We start from the raw sequence: 19,642 nt of genomic DNA, 5'->3' as shown, positions 1-19,642 counted from the left end.
ACACAGTGGGATGTAGATTTCCCAGGGAGGTGAAGGGGGGGACAGTGTTTGTCACCTATTGAAAACCATGAAAGAAGCCCTGCTTGTATCCTGTAACATCTGGAATGATACAACTGGTGCTTGAGGGATACACAAACAATTACATAAAATTTGAAATACATCAAATTAACAATTATAAAAAAAACTTCCGATGGATACCAAAATCCTGTATAATCAAAATAAAAGTGCAAACTTGTAAATGGAGTTAGGGAGTTTAATTTTTCTCCATACTAGGTCATATACTTTGAGGAATCCTATGCATGAGAGTTTACAACTACAGTTCATGCTGAAATTCAGGTTGCTTTTCACACTCATATGCTCTCTACCAGACATACCTTCTGCCTCTCTGCCTCTTCTGTGCTGATGGTTTTGGCATCCTTATAACGTGTGAGCTGAGTCTTCTGTCTCTTCAGTTTGGTCCTTTGATCGGCAAGGACTTTCTCCATTTCAGTCACTTTCTGAATCAGCAGGCGGTTGGCACTGGACAGGTCTGCAGATTTGCTTGTTATGTCCTCCAAGGCTTTTTTTAGCTGCAGAAAATACGTCATCAGGTTACCTTCAGATAATAAGAATAAGTGACTAATAAGAGTATGAGGGTTTATCATTTTTCAGCTTTTCCGGACTACATTAGTGGATAGCTTTTTTCTAAGCCCTGGAAATCAAGGGTGCAGTTTGGAAATTGGTTTTTAGATTGAAGTTGTCAGTATAATTTTCTATGTTCTAATCAGCTGGTCATTGCAAAGTTTGAAGTGAGGCTAGACTTAAACTTGTTACATATCCATGACTAGGGCCTTCCACCATAGGTAATATTTAGACTGCCTTGCTAATACAGTATCTCTCATCTTATGGAACAATTCTTTTTATTGAAATCCACCAGACTGAACCCAGCTGGCTGCCTACACCCTTTGGCCGGCAGCGTATTAAAGTGCATAACAAATTACACAGCTTTTCGGCTACAACCCAGAGGCAGGCAGCGTTGTGCGGATTGGAAATCAATTTAATAACCGAGAAACAAGAGTAGGAAAGAAGGAGAAAGGTAACATAATAGGAGAAGCAAAACTACTGAAAGATCACCCACCGCTCCTCCCCCACCCTTCCCTGTCTCCTCCACACCTGGAGTACCGGTAAGCAGTTCCCATGAACAGGTTAAGTGAAATCCATAGGTTGTCAGCCTCATAGGGAACAGCATAGAACTGCATAGTGACCCGCTCCGGGAGTATACGTAGAATTTGAAAGTATTTTGAACATGTTAGTTCCCGGAATACAGTTGTTAAGATTTTAATAAACAGGGCCCACAGCGCTGGGTAATGACATGCCCTGTTATCCACGGCCATAGACTTGGATTCTTGGATCCTGCTTTCTTTAGGACGGCCTCCTTTTTTGAAAAACGTGGACACACACCAAAATGTCAGTAGGCAGATTATTTTCTGATCTAGGAGGCCTCACTCTGTGTACACGGTCGACCTGCAGTGATGAGTCCTTAGGGCAGTCCAGTATATGTAGAAAGAGTGCTGTGACAAAGGTTCAAAGACTCACCCCATGCTGGCACCCCTCGTATGTGGATATTATTCCTGTGTGACTGGTTTTCCAGGTCTTCGTTGTGTGCCTGTAGATCCAGGTGTTGTTCATTAAGACGGAGAACCTCTAGTTGGAGCCATTCCATTTCTTCTCTCTTGGTCAATTCAAGGTCCTCCATTGCAGCCACTGTGTTTCCTATGTCACCGAAGTAGCGGCAAACCTCCTTTAGGTCTGTTTTCATGGCCTGGAGATCACCTCTAAGTGATGTGAACAATGCCTCCAGAAAAGAGTTTGTGACTGGTCCATCTCCGTCCTCTGCCTTAGGCTCGCCCACTGCTCCTGGGTGCTTCTCCTCGGCTGTGGTTCCCCTTTGCTTGCCGAACATGTCTTTGAGGGAGCGGTCTTTCTTTCCTCGGATTGGCGACATATCGTGGATCTGCCAGCGCCCTCCATCAGGGGTCTCTGGAGGGTAAGAGCCTGGGTAGAGAGGAGTGGGGAGCAGCCCCTTGCTCTACTCCACGGGAAAAACAAGACGTAATCTCCCTGAGGTGCTCTCTTCCACTCGTTTCAGATCGCAGTGAGGGGCCTCCAGGCTGCACTTCCGGGGAGATACCAGGCCCCAATGCCCCACTATTTGCCCTCAAATATAGCTCCTGAGGCAGAGGGGGCAGCACAACAATTCTACTGTGGTCCGTAGTGGTTCCTGTGGTGGAGGCCCAGAGTGCCAGCGTAGGGCCAGAGCTGGGCAGTAGGTCCGGAGCAGCACTGCGGGGGCTGGGACGTACCTCCAATCAAGGGTCTCAGGTAGGGGAGGCTGCCCAAATCTCAGTTCACAGAGGCCTGATCCTTGGCAGGCTCACACTGTCCCACAATATTGTCCCTGGGCCCAGAGCAGACCCAGCACACCGATTAGCCCCACAGTGAAGGCCAAGGTCCCTTTTCTGAGCCTCTCAAAACGTTGATGAGGGGGTGCTCCCCTCCAACTCAGCGCCCAGATTGTGGCCTGCACCAGCCTGCGTGAGCCTCACCGGATGCCATGTGCTGCAGGCACGTCTCCGCGCTCCTGGGGGGCCCTCGCCCATGCCTCTGTGGCTTCCTAAATGGCTCTATGTGTGGGGGTGGAGGGAGGGAGAGAACTCGGCCACTCGCGGGTGTCTGCCCTGCTCTCCTAACCTTGGGGACCACTCTGGGAGGAGAGCGGTCTGTTGAAGTCCTCTCCTCTTAGTGCCGGTGGGCCCCATGGTCAAATTATCCAGCGCCTTCTGTCTCATCACCGATGCACATGCACGAGGTGGGGGCAGGTACCGGGCTTTCGCTGTGGCCGCACTGTCCTGGCCAGTCCGTATCTTGTCAGCACCACCCATGTGGTTTGTCGCCAGAGAGGACGAGAGGGCGCTACGCAGAGCCCTCGCATCGGAGCCACCGGCTGTAATGCGCATCCGAGACACTGCCAGAAATTGCTGCTCCATCTCCACAGAGGTATGGGGCCTGGTGAGAGCAACAGGAAAGGGGAGAGACCAGGAAAGACGTCTCAGCCGACCGCCATCTTGGACATGCCCCTGAATCTCGCATCTTAAAACCTGCAGGGATTGTACTATGGAAAGTGCCTGGTGGTGCCACAGGCGTCTGTGCTTCCTTCTTGGGCCCTTTGGTATTATAGACGGGGCCAAAGATGGTTGTGCATTCCTATCTACAATACGGACCATGCTGACCACACATTTTGTGGCAGCGTGATCACAATATGATGTTCTCTCATTTGCGTGGGCAACAATGAATACTGTGCCTTTACACACATGCCATATTATAGAATCAGTAAAAATGCATAGCATCTACTGAGAGGTCCTCGGACTGTGTACCACATAAAGGAAACACACACACAGTGCAAGCTGAGGGCACTTCTAGGGTAGAGGGCAGGGGGGTCATGGGGCAGCCTCGTGCAGGCAGTTGGAGTAATGAACTGCACCCACCTGCAGAGGGATGCTTTTCTCTCTCTTATCAGTCCACCTTGAGTCAAAGACAGAGTTGTGGCTTCACTGTGGCCTTATCTTTTATAAATGCCCTCTCCTAAGCACAGGGGTGAACCGTCCGATCACATAGCTGTGCTGAGGACAGCACACTTTTGTTAAACCTGGTCCACTGTCCCGAGTGCCCCGGGGTGCAAATAAGGACAAATAAGGACAGAGCACCCAATATGTAATACGGGCAGAGTTCAGTTTCCTTAAGCAGTAGGGAGGAATGCTTGCCGTCTAAATTGGAAGGCAATTGGTTGAGTTTCACTTTATCAAGGTGAGAAATCTGGTACTATGGTGCTTGGTTCTGGGTTTGTTGGACCGGTCCTGTAAGAAGTAAAGGGAGGTTGACACAGCGATATCAGTAGGGAGGGCCATATTAAGAGACTGATTAAAAACTATGGTCTCCAAACACTTAGCAAAGAGCACCAGAGTTGGATGTTACTTAGCTCTACCTAGTACAGCTCTTTGAAGAGCCCAAATCAGTTCTTGACATGGTGCCACCCAGCAATCCTCTAAGCAAGTCACTGGCTGCTCAAGTCACCGCTCACGTGCCCTCCAGTATCTTGTTGAAGAGTCCAGTACATTTGAAGGAAGGAAGTGAGAAGGAAGTGTTAAGCAAGATCGATAAATGACTAGGAAGGAGAACCCTCAGTTTCCTTTTAATTGTACCAGTATCTCATGAGGACATTCCACTTCTTTTCATTCCATTTGTATTCAGTATTCTTGTAGTTAACATGGTGAATGAAGCCAGTAAATTGGGCATTCATTTTAACGCACATCATTCTGCCTATTCTTGAAACCTCACATCGATCCTGGCATAAGCAGTCAAGAAGGCGGAATGAGTGAGCCTGAAACTAAGCCTGAAATCTGTTGCTCAATAAATTGTTCCCTAAATATCAAATTTTATTCCTTCTCCATTATCATGCCATTTGATTTTAGCTTAACCTTTTGCACCCTCCAATAAATACGTTTGGGTCACAACTGGTTATTTTATCTACCCTCACTTTCATCACCTGGCCCCACACACCCACATGCACAAATGCGGCACCTCCTAAAAGATCTCCACCAAAGTGCCCCTTATGAGGGCCCATGAGGGACTGCAGGGCCACCCCCACGCGGAGCAGTGGGGGTGACGCTTTACACTCGCAAGCATGTGTGAGGGCACAACATATACAGGAGGATCATTCTCCCCACTCACTTTCTCATTCCTTTTTGGAGACATACCCTAATGCAATCACAAGAGGCTGCACTTGATTTATTCTTCCTTCCCTAGGAACTAGTACCTCCTCTTATATTTTACATTGTTCTTTGGAGCCACATTACAGGACCTTTTCCAGAGGCTCCAAGTCCCTCTCTCTTTGAATTTTGTATAAGAGACTTTACTCCCAGTATAGATTTATAAATTCCAGAGAAGCATGGAGCAAGGGTGTTGCAGTGATCTTTATAAAATATACTTGTAAAGACGTCCCTCCTAGTCACCTTAGCTCCAATATTCCTTGGGCTTTCAAAGCCTTTTACAAACCCCAGACAAATTGAGATGGAAATCTATGTGATGATCTGTTTGAGAGAGATCTCAGGAATGCAGCACCTGAACCAATAGGTAATGTGATACCAGTGGTACTATGAATATTTCGGACCATCCCGCGAACCCGCTAACAGTGTTGCCACCATAATATCCCTCATCGGAGCCCAAGAGCAGAATACCAACAATGTAACCACTAACTACTCTCAAAATACTCCTGCTTAGCAAATTTTAATTGTTCCTGACCTCTTATCCAGTGTCCCTTCATCCTCCTGATTCCCAACCATTCCATATCCTTTCTAACCGGCATAATACAATTGGCCTCCTCCTGAGAAGTTCTGCAGTTTTTTTAACAAATACTCCAAAATGAGTCCTGCCCCTAAATTAGACAGTGTACTGATTCAATTGAAACCAACATGGTGCCGAAAAAATATTTAAAGGGTAAGTAAGTGCCACTCCTTTAAAAATTTATTTTTTATTGGGGTACATCCTTCAAATTGAGGCTGCCCAACACCATGCCACTTCTGTGTTCACCCTCCACCTCTGTTCCCCAAAGAACCTTATCATGGCAACAAATCTTTGAATTACCCTCCCTTTCCTGAAATCTAAACAACTTCTTTCCTCTGTACTTCTTTCAGTTGTCATACCCATCCTAAAATTAAAAGGCAAACCTAAATAAAGTCAGTTGCTGATTGATGTATCATGAGGTTTCTTGATAAAACATGTACAATTAAAACAAAGTAAAAAGAACTTAATAGGAAGAGGTTTATGAGAGGTTCATCCCCATACACAATACCAGAGAGATGAACTGCCAGTGTAAGGACCAAGTGACAACTCCTTCTGAACGCTATTCCCTATAATATTTTGGGTTATTGATGCTCCCACCAAACATTCTGTACCCATGTCTTTGTACCTATAAACACCAATCACCTCTGAGATCTAGGTACATGTCTTTATCTGATAGTTCCTGTGTGAGCCACTCAACAGGGTGACCACCTCAACAAGGTCTCTCAACATAATTTAGGGTTCTTTAACTTGGAATTTATTGTTAGGCGAGTGGTCACCCCAAGAATCCCAAATGAGAAATTCCTTTAGGCAGCAAACCTTTCCATGTTACCTACTGGTCTCCACAGGAATATTTCTACAGCCTGTATCCTTGCTCACAGTACTTTTGTGGTTATATAAACCTAGCTAAAAAGGTTTTTAACTAGAAGAACAAGTAGAAAGAGGTGGGGAGACAGAGGCAAGAAATCTATAAAGAAAAACAAAACACACAGAAAAAAGTGTGCATGATTAAGAACTCTGTGTACCAAAGCTTAACACAGCTACACAAAAAGACATGCAAGTCCGGATTGGCAACATTTTAATCTTTGCAATCGACATTTGTCAAAAAAGAAATTTACATTCATGTGCACTTGGTGGGTGACCCTTGGTGATTGAATTGATGAGAAGAAATCTAGTTCCTGGAGAACCAAAAAAGTTCAATTTCTGAATGCAGATATTTGTCATATTTGTGGACTTCTTCATGCATATATTTTACACACTCCTAAATGTTTCCATGTAAGTACATTAGGAAATCTAGAACTCGCGTGGATTTCCAAGAGTACTTAGGAGATTTTCTGTAAAGAAGTGTGCTGCTTAAATGGGGTAAATGACAGCAAATATTACACATTTTGAGACCCTTTGCAACTCAGGCCATAACTATTTAAACTATCCATGGTCTAATGCAAAAGGTAAAGAAAATGTATGCTGTATCTCTTCTTGTCATTTTGAGTCACCTGTTTCACAGCCAAGTTCTTCCTTGAGGTGTTCTAAAATAAATCAATTTTGGCGCAGGTATTACTGCTCAATATGTACTATTTCATACCTTCTGCGTTGCTAGCTACTACAATATTAATTTGGAACTATGTCGCGCTCACCTCCAGGTTGTCCCTCTGTGCTCTCTTCTTGGCAGATTCCTGTTCCTTATATAACTGTTTCTTTAGGGCATCCAGCCGCTCCATTGAGAGTTTAGTTTCCACCTTTGCCTCCTCAATCTCTTGTTCCCTGAAGTGAGAAATATGAGGTCTCATGGTTGTGGCCTAACAAGTCAAAGGTTTATAGACCTTCTCCTTTCAAATATTATGCACAAAATCAGTACGTTTTGCTGTCCAAAGCCATCCCATCAGGATGTTTAATGAAGAAAATGAAGCTGGAGCATACACAGGATCCATATGATACAAATTACAGAGTGTGAAATCTCAGAAACTGCTTTACATATTTGAAGCCTCTCCTTCTCTCCTGCTGCTCAATGAATATTTTTGAGCAAATTTCACAATATAATTCCACTCCATTCCAGCACCATTGATCACTCTTATTTCTTTCTATAAAGCCTCATATGTACTATCTTAGTTGGACACACTTACCTCATACTCACACTCTCTACACTAAATCAGACCTCTAAGGTCTGTTTGTGACTAGATCATCAAGTCTAAATTATTTCTTTTCATACTTGGACTTGTGGTCCTCATTTTTTTTGGTGGGGGTGGGAGAGTTGTTTTTATTGGTGTTTTACAGTCTATCAAATACAGCCTTATAATGGTTTTCAATCATTTAGAAACACAAGTATACCTGACAACAAATTCTTAAACATTTAGCCTGGGCCTCTCTCCACCCCCTACTCATCCCCATAACCCCCTCACCCGTATCTTCGGTCCCCCTCATTCTGTCCGTCCAGCTAACCGATCCAGCAATTTCTCTATCATTACTCCCCAAACTTCCAAATCCTTCCCCACCCTGTCTTCCCTTCGGGTGAGTTTTATGTGCTTTTCATAAGCTATCACCCACTCCAGCAAGTCTGCCCACCAAGCCCCTACTGCAGGACTTCTAGTAAATTGCAATGCACCTTCTGGCTAGCACCAGCCCTAGCGTCAACATTCGCATTTGCATTTTAAGGTGTCTTTTTTGGGGGGGACCACACCTATTGGGCACCGGGGAATTCCTCTACCCCCTGTCCTACTGCATGCACAAGGAACGTGAGCACCGATCTACAATACTCTGTTAACTGTGGACAAGACCATGACAGTAAATGCCTGTGCAGATAGTGAAACTGTTTCAGTTTAAACCTTGCATTACGGCAGACCTCTCTAACCTGCTCGCAGGCCCGTTTCCACACCTACGCTGTAATCTCCCCTGGACAGTCCACACACCACCTTTCCCTCGCCACGTCTGGGGAGAGGATGTGGTCCGTCGGCTAGACTGCCGACTTTGGTGCTGGAAACCAGGGTTTCAGCCTTGGGGTCACGTCCACATCCTGTGATTCTGGGCAAATCACTTAGGGCCAGATGTAGGAAGCCTAATACCGATCGGTAATGGCCGAAATTACCGAATTTCGGCCGTTACCATCTGGTATTAGGCTTTTCAGATGTAGGGGGCCAAATTGTAGGACTCGGTAATTTACTGAATCGGTAATTTAAGGAATCGATAAATTACCGAATTCTTAAAATACCGATTCAGTAAATTACCTAATCTTTAATGTAGGGAGCACTCAAATGAGTGCTTTTCTCATTTCAGGATTCGTTATTTACCACCAACTACAAGTTGGTGGTAAATATCGAAAACCGTGAAAAAAACTATTTTGTGCTTTTTTCAACTGTGCCATGTGGCAGACTTGCATGCCCTTAGGACATGTATGTGTATCACATGTGCCACCATGCACTATACAGGGGTGCAACATGGTGTCAATGTGACACCCTGCCACCCTTGTAAGTCTACCCCAGTACCGATTCGGGATTTACCGAATCGGTAATTCTCGTTCATTCTTATGGGCCTCCAGGCCCATAGAAATGAATGGGGAATACCGAATCGGTATTTACTGAATTTTACCGATTCTGTAAAATTTACCGAATCATTTACTACATATCCTTTACCGATTCTAAAACACCGAATCGGTAAAATTCGGTATTTTAGAATCGGTAAATGATATTTACCTACATCTGTCCCTTAATCTCCCCGTGCCTGAATGTGTAATGTAAATACAGTGCTCATGTAAAGGGCTCCAATACCTTTGGGTCGAGTTCGCGCTATATAAATATGCAACAAAAAACCTCTCAGTCCTGTACCATTGCCACGAGCAGGTGTGTGATCAGACGATGCCAGCCCACCATTTTCAAGAGCGGCCTCACTACATTGAGGTTTTTATGGAAAGAAGGGCTATATATCCACACTACATACGCTAGCCTGATGTAGGGCAAGAACTGCCCTGGGCTAAGTCCATATTGGTCATAGGCAAAAGAAATAAACGTATTCAAATAGCGATCATCCACCTGGTTACAATCGCCTTCTCTCCATTTCTCGTATGTCTTATGAGCTCTAAGGGCAGCGAAGGGTCATATCACCCATATGGGAAGATCTTCGGGATTCCTTTTCCTTACATACATAACTCTGGGAGGACATACAGGTCATGGGTACCTGGCAATAAAGTTTTCTCCTAGTTAGGTCCATCGTCAAACCAACTCACAGAATGCCGGAATTGAGTGTCCGCGTTATACAAGAACAAGTCTAGCAGCCTCAGGCCTCCCTCTGCCCACAGGAGTTTCAGGGTGATCAGTTTCACCCAACTCTTTTTTGATGCCCCTACTAACCTGCATAGCAGTCTGTCCATCTGGTCAAAAGTACCCTCTGGGACCGAATACAGCACACTCTGCAGTACATGCAGGCAGTACAGTAAAAATATAGTTTTAGCTAATGATACTCTCCCTATTATTGAGAGTGAAAGGATCGCCCAGAACTCAACTGACTGTTTTAGGTTGTCCAGCAGTCTCCCACTATTCTGGTGTTATATCCAGAGGTACTGCATCTTTTCCATCTCCCATTCTAGCCCCAGTCCCAGGGGAGGGCACCTATTTCACACCCTAGGGCACCTAGGGGAAACAGTCTATATTTGGCTTTGTTGGCTCGCAATCCAGATATTCAAGCAAATGTCTTCATCTCTCCCAGGGGTTGGGGCAGCGTCTCTTTCGGATCACGGAGATATATACAGCGACACTACATTGCTGATGCCCACCAGACAAGACTTCGGGCGGCTCGAGCCTCGACCGTAAACGCCATGACAGCGGTTCAACCACCAGCGCAAAAAAACTCTGGGGACAGTTGGCAGTCCTGTTAGTACCTATTCCCTGGGCCCACACTTCCAAAACAACCCCTTTCTGTGTGAAATCTGGCACTCAGGTCTGTGTACAACAGTGCACCCATCTTATTAAGGCGGGTCCAAAATTGATTTCCCTCAGAGCTACCCTCATGTATTGCTCCCCCCAAGGAATCAAATGCATGTTTCAGGTCTAGCGCCGCCATTGCATATTCCCCTCAGCAGCCTTCAATGCATGCATCAAATGGCTCAGCCTGCGGATATTAAATATAGTGCTTCGTCGAGGGGTGAGTCTTGTTTGAGTTGCATGCACAAGTGCTCCAATCATCAGCAGTATTCTAGAAGCCAGGACCATACATACTAGTTTTCTAACTGCACTGAGCATTGACAGAGGCCTATATAAGGACAGCTTCCTGGGGCTCTGGCCCTCTTTCGTGATCAATACCATTTTTTCTCTCTTTAAGGCCTGAAGGACTTCTTTAAAGATCATGGAGGGCAGTGCCTGGTACAGTTCAGCCGGGCACCAGTCGGTACCCAGCGTCTTGCCCGTAGGCACTTCTGTAAGCGCTTCTTCAAGTGCCTCCGGTACTATTGCATGGTCCAGGGTCCACCGCGTCTCCTGCGAGAGCTTTAGCAGGTCGGCCTCGACAATGTACTCAGCCAGTGTATCGGGCAGAGCAAGAGGTTACTGGGCAAACCCCTGCTGTAAATAGTCTGAGCTGGCTGAATTTATTTGGTCTTTAGCCACTATGTCCGGGCCGCCATCACGGCACAATGCTAGGATATGAGCCTGAGGTCTGTCTTCATAACCATGCTAGCATGTTACCTGATTTTTTCCCTTCACAATATAGGTGTTGCCTATATTGCTGGCGGGTAAACTCCTTCAATTGTGCTAACATGTCTTACAATAGTCTTTTTACTTCCACCAGCACATGCGTTTCCTCAGGACACACACTCACTATCTGTTGTCCTCATTTTACAACTGGATAAACAGGATTACCACATTCCAGCCTGTTCAGAAAATCTATGTATTTGATGAACTACTCCTGCATTGATCTCACAAACTTGAAAGCTCACACTAAACCTCATTCCCTTTGCTCGTGACTTTAACTTGCTTCCTATTTCTTGTGTTCGTAGACTGACAATTTACAAGAATTTGCACTACCCTTTGCATGTATTATGTTATAGCACCATCATGTCTTGAGCACTTCAACGATTGAGGAAATTGCACAATGCACGCCTATGAAGCATTCCATCATTGTTAATATATACACACATCAAAGGCTCCTGATCTTGACCACAGTGAATACATCCCTGATAATGCTAGTGATGTAAGAGCTGTAGGGATAGTTGAAAACCTTACACATCCCAAGCTAACATGTGCAAACGCAGATCATGCAAAGCTAATTGTGACTGACCCGCTGATCTGTGCAACACTATTTCCATGTAATAACTTCACCAAGATCCTTCTTTGAGCAAGAGCAAGTGGGACTATATATATCATATCTCTTCATGTGTATGGTTTCTCCTTATGTATAATATTTGGCCCAGTCCTATTATCCAGATCTAAAGCTATTTACCTGGAAGCTCTTTGAGCCTGATGCAGCATGGGTAAAATGGCCTGAACACCATGTCCACATCATACCTGCTCAAATCTAAGACTTTGGCTACAAAGAATGACTTAAAATCAAAACTCTTTGCCATATACATAAGGTACTAAAGGATGACATCCAGCAGCCTGGCTACAGCTTTTCAGTTCCACAAACTATTTAGATGTCGGAGAGCATCCTAGGCATTTTAAACTCGCTTGCACCAGAATAAAAGATATAGCAGTGATGGACTACATGTCTGGGGCTTCACACTCTGAAAGCTTACCACACCAGAAGTACCTGCAGGTTTGCAACTGCTGGAACTCAATGTCTTTGCTGTCCAGTTCATCCTGAATACGATTCAACTTGCTCTGCAGGTCGCTGTTTGTCTGCAGAGACTTCTCCAAATTCAAAGCAAGTTTTTTATTGTCCTCACGGGATACATCATAGGCTTTACGCAGAGGCTCCACCTGCAATCCAGATGCGAGAAGCAGAATTACTTCTTTCCAGTTTTTACACATAAAGTGTGGGTCACTTATACCAAACACACAAAAGGACGCAAAGTACCTGAATGTAAACACCAAGATAGACTCACAAGAATACAAAAATATGAGACACCATTTACAACACATCTCCAACAAAGCTAACCCAAAGGATTTACATACTGAACAGAAAGTGTGTAACCATGGTGTTCTATTAGATTAAAAGCTTCCCCTTATACTAGCCAAAGGAAGATAAAGAATATATTGCCATGTCTGGATCTCCATCTCAAGATTGCTTGGGTCCTCCCTCCCATCTGTTCCAATTGGCTTTACACCAGTGTTTCAAGCAATCCACTGTCTAAGGTACAAATAATCCAAAAGCATGCTGTATGGCTTCTTGGAATGTATTCCTGAACTGTGATGGAAATCTGCAACTCTGAAAAATCCTATCTGAAGATCACATTCTCACTTGAAGTGGAAGGGATTACACATCGCCTCTAGGCATAATGCGTGTGGGATCTTTCCTATGTCCTAAATTCACCCTAAATCTACTGCCTAGGTTCACAGATTTTGAGGCTGTATTAGTGTACATTCAATGAGGAACTTAGGTAGCAGTATGGCTCTTTTTAGAAGTTGCACAGATAATATACAAGCCCAGAAATGCCTTGAGCGCATCACAACCATGCAAACGTCACTGCACCAATTGTGCAACGATCTCAAGGCAAACCCGCCTGGTACACAGTGCATTTGTGGTAAAAGCCTAAAGTCTTTGGAGATTGTTAGACATACAGAGACCAAAGATCACTCTGCCTTAATGTAATTAAAATTCCATTAGACCAAGTATTTGAGAAAATGCTTAGGATTTCACACTCTGAAATGTTCCCACCTCATTTGAGATTTCCTAAAATGTAGACAAGACCTTAAGATCCACCTCTCTTTTGGACCTAATCACCCAAGTTTGTTTTCAGAGTAGGATAACAAATGGATGAATCCAGGCTAACCCCCATTTCGCGGACTACATTAAAATGTTATTATACATAAAAACCAGACTAAATGAAAAGAGGAAAATTGGGTAGAGGAGGGTGGGAAAAAGTGGGCATCTATGTGGTGAAATATTCAAAAGGAATATATTTAATGCTCAAAGTTAAGTGACAGATGCACAAAATCAAGGGGTGATAAGCTCAATGAGTCTGACCCACTAAAACCTGATACTGAATAGAGAGACTAAGGCCAAGGGGAGTATTCTGAGAGAGATCGGGATTGCACCCCAAACAACTTTTTTGTATTGCTTGTGTGAGAAAAGTGTGATGAAGTGGGACTGGAAATGATAAGATGTAGTTGCACTTCAAAGTTCTAGGCCTCCTGAGTGTGACCTTGGAAGTGGGGAAATACACAAAAAAATATACAACAAAGATTTGTGTGCTATCTTAAAGCAACATGCTTACAGGATTCATTGCAACATTCTTGCACAGCTGGGAACCATCACAGACACACACATGCCCCCCCCCTTTTTTTTTTAAAGCATTTTAATACTTTCCATTCAAGAGAAGAGCCAAGGGACACCGTAATCGTATAAGCACAATATATGTGCACTACAAATTCTGCTTTAAAGCAGGCGCTATTTCACTGGATTAAAGGTAAAATAACTCAACAAAAAGTGGCATCACCTACTATTAAGAGGGATGTGGGAGGGCGTAATGACCCTCTAAACTTTCCTGAGAATTTATGGAATTTATTCAAAGACAACGAGCCTTCTATTATTTCTTCAATCCATTGCCTTAGCAATAACTCTGACAACCACTAGCAACTACCCTGCTATGGCAGGCTGATGACATTTCGAATAAATACATTTCAAGACAGTCATACCAACCCTTGCATTAGCCTTGGAGTTAGTGTCCACACAAACATCTGTAGTATGCTTGTACAAAAACCTTTTTAACTGGTCAACAGAGGTATGTTCTTGAGAAAGGATAGCAATAGTCGTTTCTGGTCTAGTTCAGTGAAATAGAGGCCAGAATGTCATTGACTTATTTTTCAGTTCACAGCCATTTGCCTTAGCGTACAGTACACGAGGCGTATTTCTTCACTCATTCCCCCTTAGACCTCACTGTTAATAACAGACAGTTGATTTTCTTTTTTTCTTTTTATAGGGATGTTATGTTTACTTGTGAATTGCACATCTCACACTTATGGGTATCTAGGAGCTGGAGAGAAGGGGCGGGACAGCCTAACCAAGGGCCTAAATAGAGAGCCAGGACTTCAGCTTCTTGCACGAATCAAGGACTAAGGGGTGTCTCTAATCTGAAGGAGGGAGGTATTTCCAAGCCTTAGAAGCCAAATATGGAAAGCACGCCCGCCAGATCTGGATTGGCGGATGAGGCGTTTGGCCGGGCGGAGGTTTCCGAGCAGGGTGTGGCAGTTGATACAGCTGCTGAGGTAAGATAGTATAGATTGGGGAAGCTTATAGAATGTGCTTTTGTGGATGGGAAGTAGAGGTCTTAGAGATGTGAGGTGATGTGTATGCACTGTACGATTCTAAGTGTGAGTTTTGCTGTTGAGTTTTGGAGGATATTTAGTCTACTAATGAGCTGAGCAGAGATGCCGACAAAGAGCGTTGCCATACTCTTGTGATAAGGACCTGACCTCATCAGAACCGGTCGCTCCACCCGCTGCGTGGCTCCTCCCGAGTGCGCCTGGTCCCCCTTGCTGCCACAGCTTGTTCGCCGCTGCCCCTGCGATTGAGTTTTCCTTTTTCCTCGGTTTTCCCTTGTTTTTTTGTACCAGTACTTGCTTTGCTTTTCACTGTTGTGCCCCTGATTATTGTATTTGTGCCTTTCTGCCGCCTTTTTCCCCGCTGTTCCACCCCGCTCCCTGCTGCTGCTACCCCGCGGCCCGCCCCCTTTTTCTTCTGTACCCTCTCCCCTCTCCCATTCCCCACCCCGCTCCCGCCTCCCAGCTGCTCCTCCCTCCCACTGGACACTTAAGGCTGTGGCCGCACGACGAGGGGCTGTGACCTGATCTGACCTCATCAGAGCCGGTCGCTCCACCCGCTCCGTGGCTCCTCCTGAGTGCGCCCGGTCCCCCTTGCTGCCACCGCCTGTTCGCCGCTGCCCCTGCGGTTGAGTTTTCCTTTTTCCCTGGTTTTCCCTTGTTTTTTTGTACCAGTACTTGCTTTGCTTTTCACTGTTGTGCCCCTGATTATTGTATTCGCGCCTTTCTGCCGCCTTTTTCCCGCTGTTCCACCCTGCTCCCTGCCGCTGCTCCCCCGTGGCCGCGCCCCCTTTTTCTTCTGTACCCTCTCCCCTCGCCCATTCGTCACCCCGCTCCCGCCTCCCAGCTGCTCCTCCCTCCCACTTCGCCATATGGCGGAGTCCACGCGAACGCGCAGCGGGCGTCGATAGTGCGCCAAAGGCAAGTCCGTCTACACCCGTCCGCGCCTGGACCGCGCCCAGTGCCAGGACCCCTGGCCCCCGACGATGCCAGCCCACACGACGGACCAACGATGCCGCCACCCTCACCGCACTCAAACCCGACCGGAATCCCGTCTGCTACAGAGCCACCCCGAAACAGACCCACGGACCCTTCACCTGCCAAGCCTGCAAGTTCACCTGCCTCCGGACCGGCACCGCTCCCGCAAGGGCAAGCACCAGCAACAACCACCTCAAGTACATCCTGCTCAACACCCGCTCCGTCCACAGACACGCCGCCGAACTCTGGAACCTCCTCGACACAACATCACCAGACGTCGCCTTCCTCACGGAAACCTGGATGAACGCCTCCTCAGCCCCCGACATCGCCATAGCCATCCCGGACGGATACAAGATCACCCGGAGGGACCGCGTCAACCAGACTGGAGGAGGCATCGCCATCGTCCACAGAGGCACCATCCGCATCACGACCAACTCCGACGACACCTTCACCACCGCCGAGCACCTCCACTTCCAGATACACACCGACCCCAAGACCACCCTCAGAGGCACCCTCATCTACAGACCCCCGGGACCACGCACACAATTCAGCGAAGCCATCGCAGACTTCATCAGCCCGCTCGCCTCCTCCGAATACATCCTCCTAGGAGACCTCAACTTCCACCTGGAGAACGACAAGGACAGCAACACCACCTCCCTACTAGACAACCTCCCCAACCTCGGACTCAAGCAACTGGTGAACACCCCCACCCACTACGCCGGCCACACGCTCGACCCCATCTTCTCCTCCAGCAAGCACATCTCCTTCAGTCACTCCTCCGGACTCCATTGGACTGATCACAGCTGCGTACACTTCAGTTTCAGGAGAACCACGACCCATCACCACCCGCAACAAGCTCCCCGCAGGAGCTGGAGCAAGATCACCGCCGACCAGCTTGTTGTGTTTCTATCTAGGACCCTAATTCAATATTCCCGATTTATGCCCTTATGTGGTTATAATAAATAATATCCTTATAAAGGCATAAGAATCATATCCATATTTAGTAATAGCATATGCAGTCCAAATACGGCAAGGCTACTCCCCTAGACTCCTAGAAAGTACAACGCGTTCTTTAAACAAACCAAGCCTCCAGCAGCCCGGGAATTCCCCCTGCTTTTGTTTTGATTTGCACAAGAACTCCTGGAGTCCAGAAAGAACTGTTAGTTCTTAGTGACGTCTTATGTCCAACCTTACGTCAAACCCGGCACCTTTCAGGTATAAATATACCAACGTTGCCTTAAGCAAACACACGGTGGTTTGGAGCAGAAAGGCAATCTACTTACCTGAAGCCCAGCTGATGCGAGAGCCGAAGGAAGCCGCCCCTCCCTTTTGACGCACTGAGAAAGACGCTGTCTTTTTCTCCAGCCGAGAAATTCCAGCTCCAGTGTTTCCAGTCACCCTTGCGGGTTGCTGGGAGATCGAGTCCTGAGACACGAGATACAAGACCTCCTTCATTCTAGAACCAAGGTACGGAGCTGACTAAACCCTTAAGAGATTTCTTGATTCAGATTCCTTGGCAAAAACCAACTTAACTTAAACTGCAACTTACTTACTCCTTCCCACGTATTAGGCTTAGGTCAGGTACACTGGGGTAGGCATATCTTAGAAGCACCAGTTGAGTACGTTAGTCAATGTTTTTATGTATGTATATATTTTATCCGTTTTAAAGTATCATATGGCTAAGAAACCATATCAATGCTTTTACAGTATTATTTTATAATACTCCTTTTACTGTACGCACTTTACTTCATGATAAGTATTGCAATTGTGGCAATTAATTTCTCTTGCATGAGAAAGAAGACTGCTCAATAAATAACACCTTCTATTGAAAACGCCCGTCTCTCTATTTCTCTGCACTCTGGTGAAACTAAGTATGCACGATTGACTGAGTGAAATAGTTGTCTCTTGTTTTCACACAACTCTAGAGATACACTCTTTATTATGAGGGAGCAAAGTTGTCATGTTTATGCGGTTGTCAGAAGCTAATCCCTTCTTGTCTAAATCAGGAGAGTTAACTCTTTCCTGAACATTCGAGAAAGTTTCTAGTGACCTCTGAGCTAGCTGGCAAAACGAATTAAGTCTAATATAGTCAGTAGAGACCTAGTCGACCTCAGTCCTACGTCTACACTGCTGTTTATATTATTCCAATGCGCAGAGCCTATTGGGAATATAGGAACTACACTACAAGCTCACCACCTCCCTCAGCCAGAACCCTCCCGCCAGCACAACGGACCCCAACGAAGCAGCCCGCATCTTCACTCAGTGGCTCACCAACTGCGCCGACGACCTCACACCACTGAAGAACCTCTCAGCAGACCCGGCAGCAAGAAAGCCTCGTGGTTCACTGACGAACTCAAAACATGCAAGAAAAACTGCTGCACCCTTGAAAAAGCCTGGCGCCGCGACCAGACCACAGAAAACACGACTGCACTCAAGAACGCCACCCGCGCACACGACCAGCTGATCCGCACCACCAAAAGGACAACATTCAAAGAACGACTGGACAACAACACCCACAACAGCAAGGAACTCTTCAGCATCGGCAAAGAGCTCTCCAACCCCAGCACCGGAAACAACAACATCACTCCCTCGCAAGACCTCTGCGACTCACTCGCCTCCTTCTTCCACCGCAAGATCGCCGACATACACAACAGCTTCCGCACACCAACCACGCACCCCACCACCAAACCAACGCCCCCCACCCACACCCTCTGCGCCTGGACCCCGGTCAGCACCAAAGACATCACCCGCACGATGAACACCATCCACTCCGGATCCCCAACCGACCCCTGCCCCCACCACGTCTTCAACAAGGCCGACTCCATCATCGCACCCCAACTCCGGGACATCATCAACATCTCCTTCAACACCGCCACCTTCCCGGAGAGCTGGAAGCATGCCGAGCTCAGTGCCCTCCTTAAGAAACCAACAGCGGACCCCACCGACCTCAGAACCTCCGCCCCATCGCGCTCCTCCCTTTTCCCGCCAAAGTCATCGAGAAGACCGTCAACAAACAGCTCGCCGCCTTCCTCGAGACGAACGGATCCCTCGACCCCTCACAGTCCGGTTTCTGAGCCAACCACAGCACTGAGACCGCCCTCATCGCAGCCACCGACGACATCAGATGCCTGATCGACAACGGGGAAACAGCTGCCCCCATCCTCCTGGACCTCTCTGCAGCGTTCGACACTGTCTGCCACCGCACCCTAATACTGCGCCTCAGCAACATCGGAATCCAAGAGAAGGCACTGGAGTGGATCATCTCATTCCTCGCAGGAAGAACCCAGAGACTACGCCTCCCCCCGTTCAGATCCAAGGACACCGAAGTCATCTGCGGCGTACTACAAGGATCCTCACTCAGCCCCACCCTCTTCAACGTCTACATGAGCCCCCTCGCAGCCATCGCACGCCAACACAACCTTAACAACATCTCCTACCCCGACGACACCCAGCTGATCCTCTCCCTCACCAACGACCCCGCCACCGCCAGAGCCAGCCTACACGAAGGAATGAAAGACGTCGCCGAGTGGATGAAGAACAGCCGCCTGAAACTGAACTCAGACAAGACAGAAGTCCTCATCCTGGGATCATCCCCCTCTGCCTGGGACGACTCCTGGTGGCCCCCTGCCCTGGGCATCCCCCCAAACCAACGGACTACGCACGAAACCTGGGCTTCATCCTGGACTTCTCCCTCACGATGACCAGACAAGTCATTGCCGTCTCGTCATCCTGCTTCAACACCTTGTGCATGCTCCGTAAGATCTTCCGATGGATCCCCACCGAAACCAGGAAGATGGTCACCCAGACACTGATCACCAGCCGACTGGACTACGGGAACACCCTCTACGCGGGAACCACTGCCAAACTACAGAAAAGACTCCAGCGCA

At 46.9% G+C, this 19,642-nt stretch overlaps 1 protein-coding gene across 1 annotated transcript in view; it reads right to left on the bottom strand.

The window, feature by feature from the left end:
- Nucleotides 1–19,642, bottom strand: part of CCDC150 (coiled-coil domain containing 150) — a 306,895-nt gene that overhangs the window by 56,910 nt on the left and 230,343 nt on the right. Inside the window, exons 21-23 of the mRNA XM_078665390.1 lie at nt 12,106–12,275; nt 7,011–7,137; nt 375–569 (exon numbers count right to left, since the gene is read on the bottom strand). Coding sequence (XP_078521516.1) covers nt 375–569; nt 7,011–7,137; nt 12,106–12,275 — 492 coding nt within the window. The remainder of the gene's footprint in view (nt 1–374; nt 570–7,010; nt 7,138–12,105; nt 12,276–19,642) is intronic.

This window comes from Lissotriton helveticus, chromosome 11 (assembly GCF_964261635.1).
Source record: "Lissotriton helveticus chromosome 11, aLisHel1.1, whole genome shotgun sequence".
Classification (NCBI taxonomy): Eukaryota; Metazoa; Chordata; class Amphibia; order Caudata; family Salamandridae; genus Lissotriton; species Lissotriton helveticus.
Note: the sequence above shows the minus strand (reverse complement) of the source record. Positions and strands in the feature narration are given on the sequence as shown.